The sequence below is a fragment of the Calidris pugnax genome, unplaced genomic scaffold (assembly GCF_001431845.1).
Source record: "Calidris pugnax isolate Ruff unplaced genomic scaffold, ASM143184v1 scaffold76, whole genome shotgun sequence".
Classification (NCBI taxonomy): domain Eukaryota; kingdom Metazoa; phylum Chordata; class Aves; order Charadriiformes; family Scolopacidae; genus Calidris; species Calidris pugnax.
The window spans coordinates 307,929-327,252 of record NW_015090827.1 but is presented as its reverse complement, the minus strand read 5'-3'; the positions used below and the strand labels follow the sequence as shown (position 1 = coordinate 327,252).

The window sequence follows — 19,324 nt, the reverse complement described above, 5'->3', positions numbered from 1 at the left end:
TATGTCTAACTGAGAAAGTCACAGTGCTCTGGGTCTCTGTATCTGGTGTGGACATGTCACAGGCAGTGTCATAGAGATCCAGCGTCCATGTGAGAGTGTCAAGACGTAAAGTGCCATTTTGCAGAACTACCTCATGTTTAGCAAAAGGACGCCCATATCCTACCCCTGCCTCTGCAATGAGAGGGGAAGGACTGTCGCTGAGCACTCCTTGTTCTCCCAGTACAGATGGGAGAGGTCTTCTTCTATGAAGAGCAACAGTGAAATGATGCCTCTGGCTGTCATTGCTGTTGAGGACCTGCATCAGACAGAAGAAAAGGAGTGTGCAGAGAGGGGCCGGAGAACTGGCGTTTCTCCATAACCAAAGGCTGCCAGTGAAAACATGGGAACGTGCATCATCTGTCAGGTCACCAGGGCTCCGTTGAGCAGTTCTGGAAATGGTAACCTGTAAGCGCACGCCGAGAGCTGTGCTGCAGAAGAGAGGGGCAGCCTGGCTGCTGGCTGACCCCAGTTAGTGTCAGAGTTCACAGTGCCGATGAATTGCTGTTCTTGGAGTAATCCACCATTTGTTGAACCAAAATGGTACACAACATCTGGGGCCTGGTCTTCACAGATGCCCTCATTCTTGGCTGGATCCTTAATCATCCCTCAGTAACCTGTTGGAATGTCCTGGGAGTTTAGACCTAAAATTGCGCTGTTGGTGGCACCCTATGCATTCAGCACAGAGATGGCAATGCAGCCACACAAAGCTGAACTCCGGGTTTACTTGGGCACGATGGGGTGGTAGTATTTTATAAATGATGAGTGAAAATATTTTAAATTGCACTTTGAAAAGTACCACTCTCTGAAAGCTGCTGTTTTTTCTGAAAGCCTTCGGACATTCAGCCTATTAATTTGTTTCTTTCCTAAACATATCTTTATGCAGCAGAAGTATTCCTCTCCTTCAAGGTAAATTCTGTACCGTCTCACACCCCATTCTTTACAGACCTTCATAAATCCATTGTCATTTATTTGACCACTTAAACTTAGGAACACATTTCTGATATACTATATACAAGAAATTTAATTTTGAATGTATATCCATAATAATTAATCTCTAATTTTATTATGTTTTAATGAACTGCATGACATTCACTCCGGTTTTGTCTCTTTAAATAGCTATTTAAATATGTTCTTTGTAGTGAAAACTATTTTGTTAATATGATTCATAGGATAGTATTAGTTGAGAAAGTTATTTCATTCCTTTTAAAGGATGCAATTCAATTTTCAGAAGTACCATATCAAAAATATGTCATATATATCCCCTTTTTTACCATGTTTAGTAGAAACTTGAAAGGTTCTCTGACGGACTGGAGAAAACATGGAGGCAGAAGAAGTGAGGTCTCAAAAAAAATAACATTTTCACCCTGTGTTGGCAGCTGTCAATGACAAATATAAATTCATGTTGATTAAAGCAGGTCATATTCTGAAAATATTTCTTTATTCTTTCAGACCACTCTTCCGTGGAAATTCAGATGTTGACCAGCTAGGAAAAATCTTTGAGTAAGTAATAACTAGTTGCATTATGTCAATATGTGTTTAACGTTGAAACACCGTGCGGTTGCTTTGCCATGTTTTTATGCAATAATGTGACTAGAACAAAGTATTCCTAGAACATATTTCCTATTGCTACCATATGCAACATGATATTTCCGTGCATTCTGTGTCAGAGTGGGAGGACGGAGCAACATGGAATATAGTTCTGCAGAACTAACTGCCATCGTCAAGAAGTTACGGGACACTTCTGGTTGGGGCTTTATAAATCTCTTAAACATATTGTGCATGTACCATTCGTGTTTATTCCTAAACAGTTACATCCAAGAGATTCTCTTCACATAAACAAACGCAGAGGTTTTGTTTTTCGGTAATTTCTTTGTATATTTCAGAAAAAATTAGAATACTTTAAAATTGTTATTAAACGGAAATCTCCAAGATGATTACCAACAGCTTCTTTGCAGAAAAGACTTCTGTACATAAGAAAATATTTTAGCTTTCGAAATCTAGCGCAGCCTGTTAAAATTATTAACAGTCCATATTTTGGCCAGGAAGGTAACTGTGAGAACAGAAGGAATATCAGCATTTTAACATGTGCTTTTTTGGAGATGAACTAATTGGCTTAATTTTAAAATCATTTTACAGTTCTAGGAGTTTGTGTTTTTCTCCTTCAGATATATCGAATTTGTTGAGGAGGTGGGAGGTTCTAAATTCTCTGAGGTAGAATAATTCTCTTCCAAAATACTTTCTTAGTTAAAAACCAAAAATTTAAGTTATTGGCATTACTGATTTGATAATTAAGTTGGATTATATAACTTTTTCTTGTAAAAGCTCTTCAGAGCAAGGAATGTTTCTGAATTTATAAGCAGCATGTAAATTTAAGATCTGCTGTATGTAGTTAGGAAATGAGAGCCACACAGGGAGATCGAATGCCCTTTCACTGCTGCACCTCTGTCTTCCCTTTTCCTATGGAGAGGCTGCAGGGTTCCAGGGATCTGGATGAAACAAGAAAGGGACAGGCCAACAGAGAGAGAAGAGGCTGAAAGATGATTCTTTTGAAGATATTCCAAAGAGAAGATAGTAAAAATTTCTCAGGAGAAGAGCTGAAACAGAGCAAATAATGGATTTCTCTGTTTAACCATTTTCCCCGTTCCCAAATCACAACAGATAGGTTTCTAAGTATTTTCATTATTTAATATGAGGTTCCTAAATTGCAGGTCTTGATTTCACACAGTTGACTTCCCTTTCCTGCATGCCATACCAGTCTATGTGACTCACTGGCGTGGTTAATTTGTCATGCGCTGAGCAGCTCTTCCTGCCCAATCCAGAAAAATCAGTCCATGCAGTTTACTTTTTCTTCTTCTGCCCAAGCTACTCCTTTAGTCCTACAATATTCTGCTTTATTAAATGAAGACAGCTTTGATACATACAACATATTTTGTAATTTAAAAAAAAACAAACAACAACATAGCTGGGATTATTTTTATAAGGATTTTGATTTATTTATGACATTTAAGGGGACAAATAAATCAAAATTAACTGGGCTGGGATTAAATGCATGGCTGCTAGCAGCAGCCTGCAACAGGCATCTTCCATTCCTAGGGGACGAGATTACCTGTGCAGAAAAGAATTCATCAAGAAGAGAAAATGCTGTGCTAATTTTAGAAGAAATTCCTTTTTACACATCAACTTAAAGTTTGGATTTTCTTCTTTTGTGCAGTTCTCCTTAAATGGTTCAAAAGTTTCTTTCTTGGATTTGGGGGGGGGAGATGTTATGCTAAAGAGTATTTATTTTGTGTTTTCACAGCTGGGGAACCCCCTACAGTTAGGCATAGCTCTTCTGGTAGGAGGGTTGTTTCTTTCAACAGTAGTGACTCATTCTCCAGACTAATTTGGACAGAAAGTAGTTTCAGGATTTTCATGCAATCTGCACCGATATATTCCCTCAGTTCATGGGGCTGTGGTCTGCCTTTGCTGTGTGTGAGTTCTGACTGGCCTCAGGTAAAATTCTACCACATTTCAGGGTCAATCCTTCGGAGGTGGCCCAAAACAACTTCCTGCTTTTCCAGGACACCGTCAGCACGTGGGGCATCCTCCTAGATTTCAGGCTAAGCTCTGGGGTGGTTTGAGCAGACTTGTCTCCCATTGATCAGTGGGAGTGGAAGGTACTCGGCGTTTCTCAAGACCAGGCCTGAACCTTTGGTAGGAGGTGAAACTCATCCAAGATACTCCTAAACTTAGTCACTGAAATGGTAGTGCTACCAGACCAGAATGAGGGCATCTACTCAGACATTCGTTATTAAGAGTTTTGAGTACTGCGTGAGTGTATAACTAAAAATATCTTTCCTTTCCACTCTGGTCTGGTCCACCCTACCTGTCTGACCAGCTGCCTCCTCCTTCCTCTTTGCCCGTGCCTCTGCTTATTCTGTTCATGCTCTCTCATGCAAACATTAAAAAACACTGGAACTAATGAAACACATGTGAATGGTAGCATAAACACCATTATTATTTAAAATTTTTAACTCCCCCATCTTTCTATGGTGCTGTTTGTATTATATTTAATAAGGGTCCAGACTCTCAAACAGCTAATCACAGGGCTTTCACCACCATGGCTGAGGAAGTTGCCCCAAACACCCACAGGACCTGTGCTGATAAAAGTCAAATTCAATTTTTCATACAGATTTGACTTATCATTTCCCAAGAGCTGTGGTATCTTCAGATGTAGTAAAACTGAATTCTCCTGAGATTTTAATTGCTTTGCCCTTCTATCCGTGTTCTTGTTTTAAGGACTTTTGGTGGCATTTTAGGTCGGCCAAATTACAATCTGGAATTGTAATTTCAGGCAGATGTAACGTAATGTAGATGTAATTGTGATGCAGGTAGCTGTGGAGTAACTCCACCAAGTTCTCGAGGTAGCCCCTGGTTTCTCTGGCAGAGTTTGGCCTCACCCAGCCGCACGGCCAGGCTCCGCCAGAGGAAGGTCAATGCTGCCCCCTGGTGGCAGAGAGCTTCCTGCAGACCCAAGCGTTCAGTGGAGTTTTTTCATGTTCCTACTCTGCCAGTATTTCCAGTAAAAATCTCGGTTTTACAGGCTGTAGAAATTTATTTTCCCTGAAACCTGACAAGCAATGAATGTTTTTTTCCAGAACTTTCATCAGAAGCTGGTGTTTCAACCCCACAAATATTAGCATCAGACTAAGACACAAAATGTATGAGACGTGGTCCAACATTGGAGGTTTACCTATTATTTCACTTATTTGGGCTTTAAACTTTAGCATGATTATTTGATAGGTATACATTTCTTCTATAATTTAAAGAATAAAGAAATAAATTCTAAAAATAAATTAAAATATTCTATTAAAGGGTAAAGAAAAACCAAAATACAATTGCAAGTAGAAACATAAAGGCACTAAAGTCCTGTGCCGCTGCTGAATTGAGACTTTAAAACCTGTATTGTGAAGCAAATAAATTGTTTAAATTTGGGCAACAATTACTGCACATAGAATGCTTTGAAGCATTATGAAACATCCCTTTTATTGCTTTACCCTCATCTTGACCCACACTTTTCTCCCAGTCCCTATTCTTGTGAATAAAGATCCTTGCATGCAATTCCCCTTTGAAACTTACTGCTTTTAATCATCCTGGAGCGACATATGTTGCACCATCCAGTCAAGAGCTGAGCAACTTTCTTCCAAAGCATTCGGCCCTTTTTCAACAAAAGGATTCAGAAAATGGAGACCTAGGCCAGAGAACTGTGCTGGCCACAGAATGATTTCTGCCAAGCACACCAAGGACCTAGAGTCGTCAGCCTCTATTCACAGAGATCAGGGCACTATTAGACAATTAATCTCATTTCAACTAAAAGACTTAGTCATAAAGTAAACTGCCACTCACTATAATCAATATAAAGGGGAGACTGCATAAATTTTAGACCTAACATTATGTTTTTCCTTTCACAGTGTAATTGGACTCCCAGAAGAAGAGGACTGGCCTAATGACGTTGCCCTTCCAAGAAATGCTTTCACTTCCAGACCTGCGCAACCTATTGAAAAATTTGTACCAGATATTGATGAACTGGGCAAGGACTTGCTTCTTGTGAGTTTCTATTTGTTGTTCTCCAAGCCCCGCGACTGTGAGTTCCCACTGTGCATGCAACCTGCCCAGACACATTTATGTTTCCATTTAATGGAGTTGTTAAAGTAGGTGGATAAATCCATTTAAACCCGTGAAACATCAGCACAAAGACACCCCCTTTGGCTCAAGAGGTGTCAGAGCTGAGAACAGGCAGAGACTAGGAAACTGCCAGGCAAGTACCTGTTTGACCTGTCTTAGAGCTTATGCTTAGATCCTCATTGCTGACCACTGCTGTGCCACTGGGTCAGCTGGTCTCATAGCACAAGCCTGACGTGAGTACAAATGCTGATCTACCATTTTTCATGGAATAGCGGATTCAGAATAAAACAGAAAATAGGCCACAGGGGCAGATTACATCTGCATGCCTTCTACTGAACGCTGAAAACCTGAGGTTGGGAATTCACCAATTGTTGCCTCTTACAACTGGTAACACTGAATTCAACTGAATTACTTCCATCATTTTTGTAGATATGTTATAAGCCCCAGCCCTGAAATTCAGTCTTGGAATGGAATGTAGGGAATGGCTTACCTCAGTTTGCCTTTTGCTGTGCTTGTTGAAATCCAGCTGAATTTGTTCTCTGGAAGCCTTTCAAAGGTCTTGCTTCACATGGGCTCAGTAGAGGGGGCTTAGTGGAGCTCTTGAAAGACTTGCTACATCCCTCCAGGAGCTGCTGTCTCTGACCAGAGTTATTTCTAGAGAAGAGCAGATGGTCCTCCATTGTCCTTGCGACTGCAGCTCCCAGCTGTGGTAAGCTGGGCTGCATCTGGTCACCCGAAATGACAGCAGGAAACGCATCTGTTGTGCTTGACAATGGAACCTAGAGGAGGGACAAGAATTAGATTCTGGGAACAACAAGGAATAAGGTATGGCAGAGAGCTCAGTGAGTGAGAGGCACGATGGGAGGGAAGGAGAAGACAAATATGTATGCTGAGAAGGTGAGGTGGGAAGGGAAGCTGTTCCTGTTAGGCAAAACGATGAGAACTGGGAGCCACGGGTGAAAGGGGAGAGTGGTACTGGAAGTCACTGAGTTAATTTCAGAACTTAAAAGGTAGAAATTCTGATACAAGAAAAGAAAGTAGGAGTTGGAAGTGGTTAGACAATGACAATAGGAAGAATACTATTTGGAAGAGAAAGAAGGAGGAGAAGAAGAAGGTATAAAACACAAGGCTATGGGAGAGATTTCAGTGCTGGCTGGATAACGGCTGGGGTAAGCATCTGGAAAGAAGGCAAGCAAAGTACAACTAGGAAGAAGAGGGAGGAACTGAACACAAAGCTAGCATATGAAGGCTATGAAGTGAAAGACCCAACACCTATAGAAATGCTGAGGAATGTTCATTCATAAGGAGTGAACACATACCTTATGTTGCCGACCCATGCTGGTATAACCACAAAAGACCGGTGCATTGGGCACTGAGGGGCTTCAAAAGCTGTTCATGAGTAGTTGCTCCCGGCAGTCTGTGAGACAGACGTCCTGTGCTCCTGAATTCACGAAAACCTGAATTGGGATTTCCTAAATTATGAATACTCAAATTCTCTGACTTGTTATTTTCTATTAGCTTTGGGGATTTTCTATTAGCTGTGGGGATGCCACGTTCGTATCCTATGACGCCACTGCTTGTTTTAGTATGGATGATTACCCTATCATGCAACACCTACTGAAACCCTTTTGTATCTCATACTGGTCATAAATTGAAGGAGACATGAATTAATCTATATATGCAGTGTTAACACTGTTAACTGTACATTTTAGTTAAAAACAACTTCTTTTCATACTTTCAGAAATGCTTAGCATTCAATCCAGCCAAGAGAATATCTGCCTATGTTGCGCTCTCTCACCCATATTTCCATGATCTGGAGAAGTGCAAGGAGAACCTGGACTCTCACATGTCCTCCAGCCAAAACCCCAGTGAGGTGAACGCATCGTAATGCTGACTGAAGATGAACCACAAACGAACACAACGTGTAGCTGACAAGGCCACTGTCCCATACGAGCCCCATAGCTGTTCTAGCGAAGATCATTATTTGGAGGTTTTACGCACTTATCTTTTATTTTGGGATTGTGATGTTCTTTTCCAAGGAAATGAATCTAGTTTACTTTCATCCGAGCAACAGAAGGGCCAGGGCTCTGACCTGCTCCCATTGCAGCTTTATGTTTGTTTTGGGTTTGTTTTGTTTATCTACCTGGGAAAACGCCAGATGAAGAGAAGCTGCTGACCGGTTTTGCTGCCATTTTATCCTTTTAATATTGAATGCTGCCAGTGTGGACTAGGACGGCCGAGTCACTGCCAAAACATGACGCAATCTCTCTAGCTGCTGAAGCATGATTTGGTACTTTTTTATTATTATTATGTGATCTCTTACAGTGATATTTAAAGAATGGCATTGAAATATCAGATCTCTGCGACCTGCAGTTAACTGATATGTGCATTAATATATCCAGCTACTGTTCATTCATAGCATATGTGCGGGTGCTTCCCCACTTGAAAACTTGGATGGATTATTTTATCATTTCATTGCTCTATAAAAATAACAGTGATGATGGTGATCATAATAAATCTCTCAACTTTTAGGGTTTTTTCATACACAAACAAATTACTATCTAGTAGTTTGTGTGCGTGTTGCAAAACACAAGTGTTTTAAAAAACTTGTAGAGTCCTGTTCTTAAAGACTCTTTCAATTTCCAAATGGTTGGTTTGTGTTGAAATCCAGGCACATTCTAGCCCATCATCTAACCCATCTTTCCCCCTGGAAACAGCTGCATGCACATTTTCTTTATCTCATTCCAGATTTTCTGATATGCAGCTCAAAGACGTGAGCACAGCCAATGCAAATCAATACAGACTTTTGCCTTCAACCTGTTTTTATTAGCAGCCAAAAAGGAAAACAGAAAAACTATTTCCAGTTCAGAAGCAGAGACTCCTGTACCTGTAATAAGCACAGATAGGTATTTGTGCTGAATTGTACGCTGCATACTGTGCTGCCTTACCTGCAACACCCCTGTGCATCACCAGAGCATGAACATCACTGTCACAGAACCCCTCAGATGTCATTTATTGAGCAGACTTGTTTTCTATGCAGAAATGCATGAGCTTCTCTCCTAAACCACCATGTGGGTATCTTGGCACGTGCTTCTCCACTAGGATTAATGTGCCATTATTGAATGTCAAAATAACTAAGCAATTCACAATGCCTTTTATAGCACAGTTATTTTAAATATTACATTAAAATTTTATATTTAGTATTTTTACCTTAACTAAAATATATTTTCAGTGTTTTTAAAAGAAGCTTTTATTTTTTTAATACTGTACCGGGAAAAAAGAAATATTTTAAATCCATAAAAGCTGTTCCCTAGCATGACTTTAGTGCATTTACCTGGATATAACTTGGGGGAAAATATTGGTCCAACGAGTTAGCCCTTACGGTAAACCCCTAAATGGACACTATTGTGGTGTGAGTGATGTTGAGGGAAGCAGCTGGCTTTGCTCACTCCTGCCACAGATCCTCAGGCTGCTCTCTTCTTCACCTCTCTTCCCCCTGCCTAGCTGGTGAGCCAGCATCGTAACCTCACTCACAGCATGCCTGGCAGAAGCAGGTCCTTAGCCATGATGTGAGCAAGATGATTTTTCCAGCTGTGGCCTGGGAGCCACAGCCGCCTCCCCGGCAGGTCTCCGGCCCCGACACGGAGTGGCTGTGGTGAGCATCACCGTTACCCGCCTGTCGCACACCCGCGCTGGCTGGGACACGGCCCGTAGCTGGGACAGCCGGTGGGTCTACCTGGCTCTTGGGTAAAGCTTTTGTTACTGTTAGACACTTAACTGTGCCGCCTATGGTTCAATTCGGTCTGTTGTAAGCCAGCCAGGCTGTCAAAGGGGGCTGCGCAGGGCGATGCTGTGCAGAGCCTGACCCCTGAGCAGCACGCTGCCGGGGGTGTCCCCGCACAGCCACACTGCACACCCGCAGCACGGGAGCTGGGGAGGCTCTACCAGCCGGGGGCTGAGGGCCAGGGAATGGTCACGGCAGCTTAACCCTCTTCTCCTGGCCTTGCCTCGGCCAAATCTGCTCCTGCATCCACAGGAGCTGCACACTCAGTGCCCCGGTGCCATCCCAGCCTTGCTCCTCCCTGCTCCATGGACCTGAGCGTGAGGAGGTTTGAACATTCAGAGAAAAAGAAGGGCCCGAGTGCAATTTTTGCTAGCCATTTTTAAACACTACAACAAACAGACCCAAAATTCAGGACAATCTCATGACAGCAACAAATAGAAAAGTTTTTTACAGTTTTTTTTTAAAAAACATTTTGCCCAGTGCCACAGTACTGTACAGGCTTTATCGGGGCGTTCGGCTGGCGTGGCTTTCCAGCGGCTGTCCGGGAGCTCTCCCAGGGCTCTTCAACAACCAACACTGGGTGGAAACATAGGAGAGGAGAGGGTATTTTCAAATTAGGCTCAAAACTCTCCAACAGAGATATGCATCTGTTCCGTGTTAGAAGAGCTTGTTGTACTAAGCTTAGCGAAGTGAAGGAGTGAAGGCTAGAAGAGAATTCGATTGCTGAATTATGGCTCGTTATTAGGGTAGAACGCAAAAGAGAGAAGAGAACACTTAAAGCCACAGGTTAGTGTTGGCCCAAAAGCTGATGAGAATATGGAAATCACACCTAACTAGTAAGCTAAATACTGTAGCAGGATTTCCCAACCTGCAGTAGCAGAAGAGCTCAGATGAGCCGCAGAGAAAAGCAGGGGCTGGCTTGTGGAGTGAGAGCTTCTGCCACATGGTGCTGGACCTTGTCTAATATAGGATCAGGGCAGAAATGGGGGTATTCAGGAGAACAGCTTGAGAAGGGCTGCATTAACGGTCATCTTCTGGAACAGCCTTCCACTGGGAATGGCAGGAACAAAAAAAAAAAAATCTAAGTTCTGTCTTGGGGAAAAGATTAATCTAGTGGTGTCCTTGTAGTAGCAAGGGCCTAGGTTCAAAGGACCAATGACTTTTCAAATTACTTGCTTCTCAAAATCTCTTTAGGAAGAAATTCCATTTTAGGTGCCATAGGCCTACTCTTACTCCAGTCTTCCCTGCCCAGCTGTGAGACATCCCTTACCCTGGCAAACTGAGGAAGCCTGTTCTCTGGCAGGGAAAGCGTTGGCACTGCCTAAACTCATGCCAGGAATGATGCTTGTAATTAGACAGTACAGATAACGGTGGGACTGTGCTCAAGCCCATGCCTTTGCTCTTTTAATTTTACTGCCATAGCTCTAGTAATTGCAGACCTTCACTCATTACTGCCATATGTGTAGGCTGTAGGAATTGTATATGTGACAAAGAAAGTGCTCCTTGACACACGTATGTGTGGTGAAACTCTTCATACACCCTTTAAATAGGACTTCAGAGTGCAATTCTTAGGAATCCCTATGCCTGTGTGTGTTCTATAGGAGCAGTTCAACAGCAGCTAAAAACCACTGAAAAACAGAAACTATATTCAAAATAAGTATAGATGTTTAGCTCCTGGAGCACCCACTAGACACTGTGCTCTTCTCAGCAGAGAACAGGCTGTTCTATGGAATGGAAGGAGCAATTGCTGTCTCCCACCAGCCTGTTTTTTATCACCCTTCATAATTCTGCAGGAAAACCAGACCCAAAATAGCCAAGGAAAGAACTCACCAAGGCCAGCTAGTGAAGTGCTACGTGCTGACCCACAACAATGCCTCTGCAGCAGCCCTCTTCTCCCGTCACCCTGTCTCCACGCTCGCCCCAACTCTCCAGTTCTTCTCCTTCAGCTCCCTCTTGGAAACAGGTTTCAGTGATGCTCACAGGTGCTATTTCCAACAAGATTCTTCCAAATTTTCCATAGCTACAGTGTCAGTTTCCCCTGCATCCCTATTACCCTGTGTTGCTTCTTTTAGTCCAGCAGCCCATAACCAATGATTAAAAAAGAACCTCTTTGTGCACCTCCTCGCTCACCCTTAGTTTTGCATAGACCTCTGTTGCCTTCTGTGTGCTGAGTAAAACTCTGGAGATAGGGTTTGTGCATGTTTCTATGTAGGCTGTGCCCACACTCCAGGGTCCTTTCAGCCTATTAATCCACATGGTAAATGTTAGAGTACCTTTCTCTGTTGTTTCTATCCTAAAACACACCAAAAAATGAGGACATAGTGTTTGCAAAGTACTGAAATTTGGTGCTATGTGTACAGAGCCTTTACTTTATGCAGAGCCTTTTAGGGTGAAAGGAAGGAGTAAGTGGTAGCCTTTGAGCATCTTCTGCTTGGGGGCTGGTATGCAGCAGCCTAACTCTCACCTGGCTTTTACACACAATGGTTGTTTTGGTGACTAAGAAGACAATACTGTGCTGTGCTACTTTTCACAGGTTCACTCACTGTCTTTGGGAAGCATGTTTTATTAGAGATGTAATTGTCTCTGCTGTTAGCTGTCAGGCCAACTTTAATATGGAAAACAGAGAGAAAAGGTGCTGATTTGGTCTTTTAGCCAACAAACTTGGAGCACTTATCTGACTCACAACTGAAAACACATCAGTTGTCAAATATGTATATGAATCATAAACCACACAGTTTGGTTTAAAAGGCCACATAAATTAATTACGTTCTGTGTATAAAACACAGCTGAATAATAAGGAAGTTTCTTCCAAGAACTCTGTTTTATAGAACCACTTTGCTAGTATTTTTCCTATGCATTAGTTTCAGGAATAGACGGATTTTTATATACAATGTGAATTAGAAGACAGTAGGCTGTTAGAGAGATTTTGTTGTGTTGTGCTTGAAGCTTGAGTTGATCACCCCCTTAGGAACCTAACGTATTTATTGCTACAAAACTGCTTCTTAACATCAGGATCTTTTTTGATGTTAACGGGATTTCACTCTTAACGTGTAAATTGCTTTCTTGAGATTAGTGTGTTAGAAAAAACATTTTTCCAAACTGCAATTAAGAAATAGATTTTTACTTTCACAGAGAATAATATTATATGCTGAAATCTTTAGTAACTGACCGCTAATAAGCTATCACTTTTACTTCCTTTTGGTTACTAGGTATTGGACTATACAGATTACTTTCCATGAAGAAAAAAATCAGAAACAATCTCTAGAAAAGTAAATGAAATTTTATATGTTTAACCTTCTGAGTTTCACTTTCACATGTACACAAGTACAGTTCAGGTGTGCAAAAATACAACTACGATTTCAACAGTCTAACAGGCTGTACAACTCAAATAGGAGTTTTATTTGTGAGCTATTTATTTTATTATATCTCTTTGTTTTGCAAATTATTAGATAATGGTTATAATATAATTCTAGTTTCTGGATGAGACTCTGTAACCATCAAATCCCAGTAATTTATGTAAAACAGTAAGAACCTTTATCATCAATTTAAATTAACTAGGCCATTAAGAAAGATGCAGACATGTGAACTGACAGGGATACTTTTGCCAAGTGTTATTTCTTCTCTTTAGTCTGAAGCTCAGCAAGTGTCACATACTGATATGCAATATATGCACAATATAAGAACCATGAAAACACTTAGGAGTAGTGTGCACAGATAATATGAAAAATGGCTCATTAGGTTCTTGCAGAAACCAGATAAAAATCATTCTTTTAGCTGTAACAGTCATAATTTTGAAACTGATATATTTTTCCATTAAAAAATATTCCTGAAAAATTACATACATGTTTTTAATTCAGACAGTGTTAGGCACCCCAGCAGTTCTGAGTCGAATAGGAACTTGTTCCCAATATGGATTCTGCAAGGCCAGTAGGAACCATTGGTTCTTTCTGCGTTCAGCAGCAGCTGGAATCAGCCAGCACCTTGCTCTGTGGAGCCTCCTGCTCTCTGGGCAGAAAAGCCCAAGGCCGCTGTGAGTCAAGTTGGTGGAAAACTTGCTTTGACTTAACTGAAGTCCTTTGAGAGCTTCTGCAATATCCCAATTTCCAGCTGTCACTGAAAGACTGCGCAGCCCAGCAAAGACAAACCAAAACCTGGGCATTGTTTCCTTCAGATTAAATGTTTTAGCTGTGTTAGAATATACTGGTGGGCTTCATCCAGCCCAGTGCCAGGGAGACTTTTACGTGGCTGGAGATAGTTGGAAGAGATTCTGCTGTGGATACTTTGATACTGGGTGATTGTGGTAGAGTCTTTTGTTTCCAAAAAAAAAGGTCAGACAAAAGATATTGCCTTCTTTTTAAAAAAGCAAACAACTGACACTTAGTAAAGATTAAAAAGGAGATTTTAAGGAACTATTGGGAAAATGTTGTTGGGATAAGGAGTGTATTTATAATATGAAAAATGTAAATACAAACAATGTGTATTAAATATGCATTGAAACCGATACTTCCTCACTGATCTCACAAAGTTGATAGGTTTCTATGGGAGAAAAGAATCCAAGTATGAACTTGTTCTAACTACCATTTTAATGGTCTTTTGCACTAAAGCAACCTGTACGATTGGACTGAAAGGAGGGAAAGCAGGTAATGTTTAACTTGTGATTTACTTCAGCAATGGATATGCTGTAAAGCTCTCAAGCTTGCTCTCCGTATCTGAGCGAGCTAATCCACACTATTTAGCTGTCTGCACCTTAAACCCATCCATGTGCCAGAAAAAAACACCTTTTCTAGTGTTTACATGGACATTTGCTCCCATTGACATGCTGATGTTAAACCCAGCCAGAGCACTGTGTGATGGAAAATGAATTTTTACAGACTGCCAGCTTCCTTTGTGCAATCACCCCTAAAGAGTTTGTAATTAACATTCTACTTTATGCAGCCTTTCCTCTTATTCCACATTTCATACCTCTCTCATGTTATGCAAATGCTTAGCCTTCTTTAAAAAAGAAAAAAGCAGTTCTTGAGTGTTAGGATCAGTTTGGAGTAAGCCAGATGAGGGAGGAAAATTGTGAAGTGCTGCAAAGATAGGAAAAATGGGCAGAGATTGGGAGAGTTCAGGACAATTTTGGCAAGTGCATTTGACTAGTGGAAAAGTGACGTACGAGTGTAGGAGGAAGACTTGTTTTTCCACATGCTTAGTTTTCTCCTGTCGTTTACTTTCATAAGCCTGAGATGATAAAGCAAGACTCTTGCACGGGATGTTAGTTCCAGATACTTATTACACCAACTCAAGCCATGAGTTCTAGTGCAGTTTTTCAGCATAGCAACAGCTCTATTTTTTAAATCAGATGTTGCAGAAGTGAGACTTTTTTTCTGTGCAGATATAAAAGAAGAAAAAGTCTTATGAGAGGCTGAGAGCAGATTAACCTGGGTACTCGGGCACTGCCTGTAGTGCGGCTGGGACCTGGGGCGTGCACAGCTCTGAGGCAGCAGGGTCACCAGCAGTGCCCACCAACGTGCGACGGTGTGCGCTGGGAGCTGAGCCCTTCGCCAACCCAGCGCGGGGCGGGCTTGAGCACTTGGATTTTGGTAAGATTATCCACACGCAAGTTTTGTTGGACGAGTCCAGGTGGTTCACCATCTTATGGGAGCAAGTCTTAGAGTCTGTCTGACACCCCGTGTAATGCTGCAGAACCAGCCTCCACGGGAAGAACGCTTTTTGGTAGGTTGTACAGCGGGAACGGCGCTGTCTGAGCTGCGGCGCCAACCTGAGACCTACCATTCACTGTTACTATGCCACCTCCAAAAATACAGAATGTAAGGCCTGTGTAGCATTTTGCTGTGTCCAGCCCATGTGTGAGGGCAGCTGGGTGAACGCTGGCCCGGAGTGGGTAATTTAATCTTCCCTCAGGAGTGAGGCAGTAGGCACTGCGGTGTCAGGAGGGACTGCAAAGACTCATCCACCCTTCCCTTCTTCTCCCGGGATGTCTGGCAACCCAGTGTTTTTCCAGTGTTGCTTTGGTTTGATGAGTTTTATTTCACCTCCACCACCACCATTCTCCTTCCCACAGCGCATAACAAGCCGGATGGAAAGGCGTTACCCGGGTTTGCCAGCAGAGCCGGCCAGCACTGCTGGAAATGGCCATCACTCTCTGGTGGCCAATAGTAAATGAATCGGTTGTCTCTGTTTAGATTCCAACAAATTAGCAGTCAATATCCATGACACCCTCCTTGCGTTCAGTGCTGATAAATAACCTCCCTGCCATTCGCCACAGTGCCCAGAATCTCTATTCCTGGAGATTGAAACCCCATCCCACAAGCGGTGGGTCACTGCAGTGTGGGCAGAAGCTGGTCACTGTCTGGTGGTGCTTTTTGGTGAGGAACAAGGGCCAGTTCCAACAGAGACGGCCTGAAAGAGTGTGGAGGACTCAGCCAGGCACCTTTCACAGGCAAGGTGGCCACTTCTGCTGAAGCGAGAAAGTTTAAAATACTCAAGATAGAGGGAATATAAAGATGACGTTTATTTTTCTCATAGAATCTGTGTTATACAGAAAGGTCTATGATTTTGGCACTGAAACCAAGCCCAGAGGAACCCATTTATTCTTCCCTTTCAGTCTTTAATTTCTTTGTAAATTCTTTTCAAGCTTTCGGATTAATGTATTTATGGTCCGTTTTATTCCAATTCTTTTAAGCGGTCTCTATCTGCCATTGAATCTTGTATGGGTTTTATTTTTAATGTAGTATTTACCTGCATTACTTTGAACAGCCTTAAAAGTATAATGTCTTTGAATGCTCTAGTTAAAGAGAAATTATACTCTCAAAATGATGTCTTAGGAGGTGGGAAATTATGTTTATGTTATAACCCCGAAAGCATCACCGGGTGCTTTCACCTGCGTGTCTGTCTTTGTGTGGCAGAGCGTGTTTGTGTGTCCTCGCTGTCCTGATGCCCTGGGGTCTGCAGAGGGGTGAGGGCTGTGTCCCCCCGGCAGCCCCACCACGCCGAGAGGGGCTGCCCTCCGTAGGGCCCCCCCAGAGGTCTCTGCAGAGAAAGGCTTTCCTGTGCCACTGCCCGCAGCGGTGAGGACACGGCGAGGACACGGGGTTAATGCCAGCACCAGGACACCGGCAATCGGGGTCAGTGTTTATTGAAGATGTGGGCGCATTTATCTGTAGGTTATCTGACATGCACCTAAATTATTGCTATTATAAATCAGTATATTATTTCTTATGAAAACACACTAGGCCTGTGAAATGGTAGTTGCCAGAAAACATGTTGAGTCGCTGCTTTATTGTTTGTTTGCATGTAGGATATGTTTGGGTTGTTGAAGTGAAGGTAGTTCCAGAGAGAGGCAGAAAGGAAGATCAGCACAAACCAATTATAAATAAGCTTGGTACTGTACCTTGAGTTGTGCAACTAGAGTAGTAGGTGTGCTCAGATGTAGGATTTTTTATGCTTTAGGGTATTTTTATTTGTTTTAATATGTAAAGAAATAAGTAGATTACTTTGAAATGCTATTGTAGAGCTGATTTTACACGTGGCGGGGGAATGTTGTCTGAAGAATTAAAACTAGAATACCTTACCCAGGCTGCCTCCAGCCCTGCTGTGCTTGTAGCCGGCCCAGCAGGTTCCTCTGCACTTTGCCTTGTGCAGCCTCTTGTGACTGCAGAAGGTTGTTTGCAGTGATAAAGTTGCCCACCTGGGCTTTAACTGAGACTGTTGGCTAAACAGAAGCATAAAGGCAGCAAATTTAGGTATTTTTTGGTGCATGGACAATTGCATTAAATAGGATCGGGGTTTCAAAGTATTTGAAATCATTCAGCATCATTTACTCCCGTTTTAACTCCACTGACTACAGTTAAATTGAACCAAGAATTTGACCTTGTGAGTCTACAAATTTCAGTGTCGGGCAGCTCAGGTCTATATATAGTTAAGCTTAGGAAATCAGCAAGAATACTATATAAATGGTAATGTCTGGTAAAAATCTTAACCCTAGTAACATTGTTTCTCTCGAAATTTCTATTCATTACTTTTTTTTATACAAAAGTTCAGAAGTGCACTTCTTGGTGGCGTTGGGAAAGGTGGAGAAAAGCAGCTGCTGGTGGAGAAATGTATGGGATCCCGCTGCTCCTGCCGCAGGCTCGCACCCGCGGAGCCCGGCGGGAGACAGGGCTGGGGGCAGCTTCTTCCCAGCTCTCACGGGATACTGGCTTCAGAGTCTGCACCATGAGTCACCTTCTCAAAAGGCATTATTAAAACTTGGGCTTTCAGGTCTATAGAATACTATGAACAGTGAGGACAGCTTCTGAGACACATCCAGAGTAACGTCATTAATCCATATGATGTCCGACCAATATCCATTAGCGAATCAAAATCTGTCTGGGAACCTGTATTTCTCAGTATGATTTTACAAAAAATAACATGAAAAACATTCAGAAAGTTAAAACAGCCTCTAATGCTGTTTGGCTTTCTTTTTCCCTTCCACCCCTCTTTTGTAACAAAATATCATTTGCTCTGGAGGTGTCTGGGATTCGATAATTCCAGGAAAACAGGCAAAGCAGTTTCAAGTGTATTTTTTTCCATTCAGCTTAGGGCATACACTCAGCTGGTGGCAATCAGCCCAGTCCTGTTGGCTGCTCCGGCTCGGTGCGGGTGCGTGCCCGCGGCGGGGGTCTGGCACCCCACGGGGCTGCGGGGTCTGTCCCACTGCCCGGTGCCACCCCCGCCTGCGCACAGGGCGCCATTCACTGTATCACCTCATACTTGAAATTCACCATGTTCTTCTAATCAGGGTACTAAGATGAAAAGGTGCGTGTGTTACTGTTTCTTTATAAAGGTGCGTCATTTGTTTTTATTCTGTGTGCTTCATAGTTACTGCTCAGTGTTCCTTACCTTCTGTGCCTTCAGCAGTAAAGCCACCCCTGTGTGAGACGCAGCATCACCTGCAGAGGCACAGGAAAACCTAACAGGGATTTCTTCAGTTGTTGCTCAAAGATACTGGTTTACCTTTCAGTTGTCAGTGTGACATCAAGGGGCAGTCAGTGTGACAACAACGTGCCAGCTGTGGCAGGTAAAGGCACGGCAGCCTTGCTGTTGGCAGCCTCTCTCCTCTCCTGACCCGGCTGCCACACACGCCTTGCAAAGAAACCCCTTTCTGCTGCAGAGAACAAGCGGCTGGGAGATAACGCAGACCCTCTGGGAGCTCCACAGCCCCCCTGGCAAGCTCCCGGTCCCGCCTGCCCCCCACGGGGCTCTGGCTGTGACAGCCCCTGGGACGGGGCAGCGAGCCCACCACATGCCGTGTCACGTGCCCGTGGGCTTTTGCAGGTGCGTAAGGGTGGCTGACTGCAAAAACAACCGGGGGCCAATACAGCCACCTCAAACCCAGGCGCACGGGAGGTGATCCATATTGTATTGTATCAGAACTACAGTCCTTTGGAACTGAACGTTTTGCTGCTGGCAGTGCAAGAAAAGCAAAGTTCTGTATTTATTGTTGGGTGCTGAGGGTTCAGTATGAAAATCAATGTAATAAAAATTTTCACGGTGTCAAGTTCGTTTTAGTCGTTCCCAAATTATTGGAAAGTAAAAAGGCAAAAAATTAGTTTCGTATTTAAAACTGCTTTCCTGAGGTTTACTTCACCTTTCTAGCTATATTTTTCTTTTATCTAAAAATGTAAAATGAATACAAATGCAGTAAGTATTGTATATTAAATACAGAAAAATAGCAACATTGTTTTCTAGTTTTTATGTTTGCAAGTGTTTTCCTCAACACGCTGGGTATTCCAGAAGATCACGGTAGGGACACACAGCCAGGCACAGGACCATCAGCACAGGCACACCCTT

General features: G+C 42.7%; 1 protein-coding gene across 1 annotated transcript in view; it reads left to right on the top strand.

Annotated features, from left to right (window-relative positions):
* Positions 1-19,031, top strand: part of CDK6 (cyclin-dependent kinase 6) — a 129,991-nt gene extending 110,960 nt beyond the window's left edge. The window contains exons 6-8 of the mRNA XM_014940284.1: positions 1,489-1,539; positions 5,490-5,625; positions 7,445-19,031. Of these exons, the coding sequence (XP_014795770.1) occupies positions 1,489-1,539; positions 5,490-5,625; positions 7,445-7,591 (334 nt within the window). The 3' untranslated portion in view covers positions 7,592-19,031. The remainder of the gene's footprint in view (positions 1-1,488; positions 1,540-5,489; positions 5,626-7,444) is intronic.
* Positions 19,032-19,324: the final 293 nt, after the last annotated feature.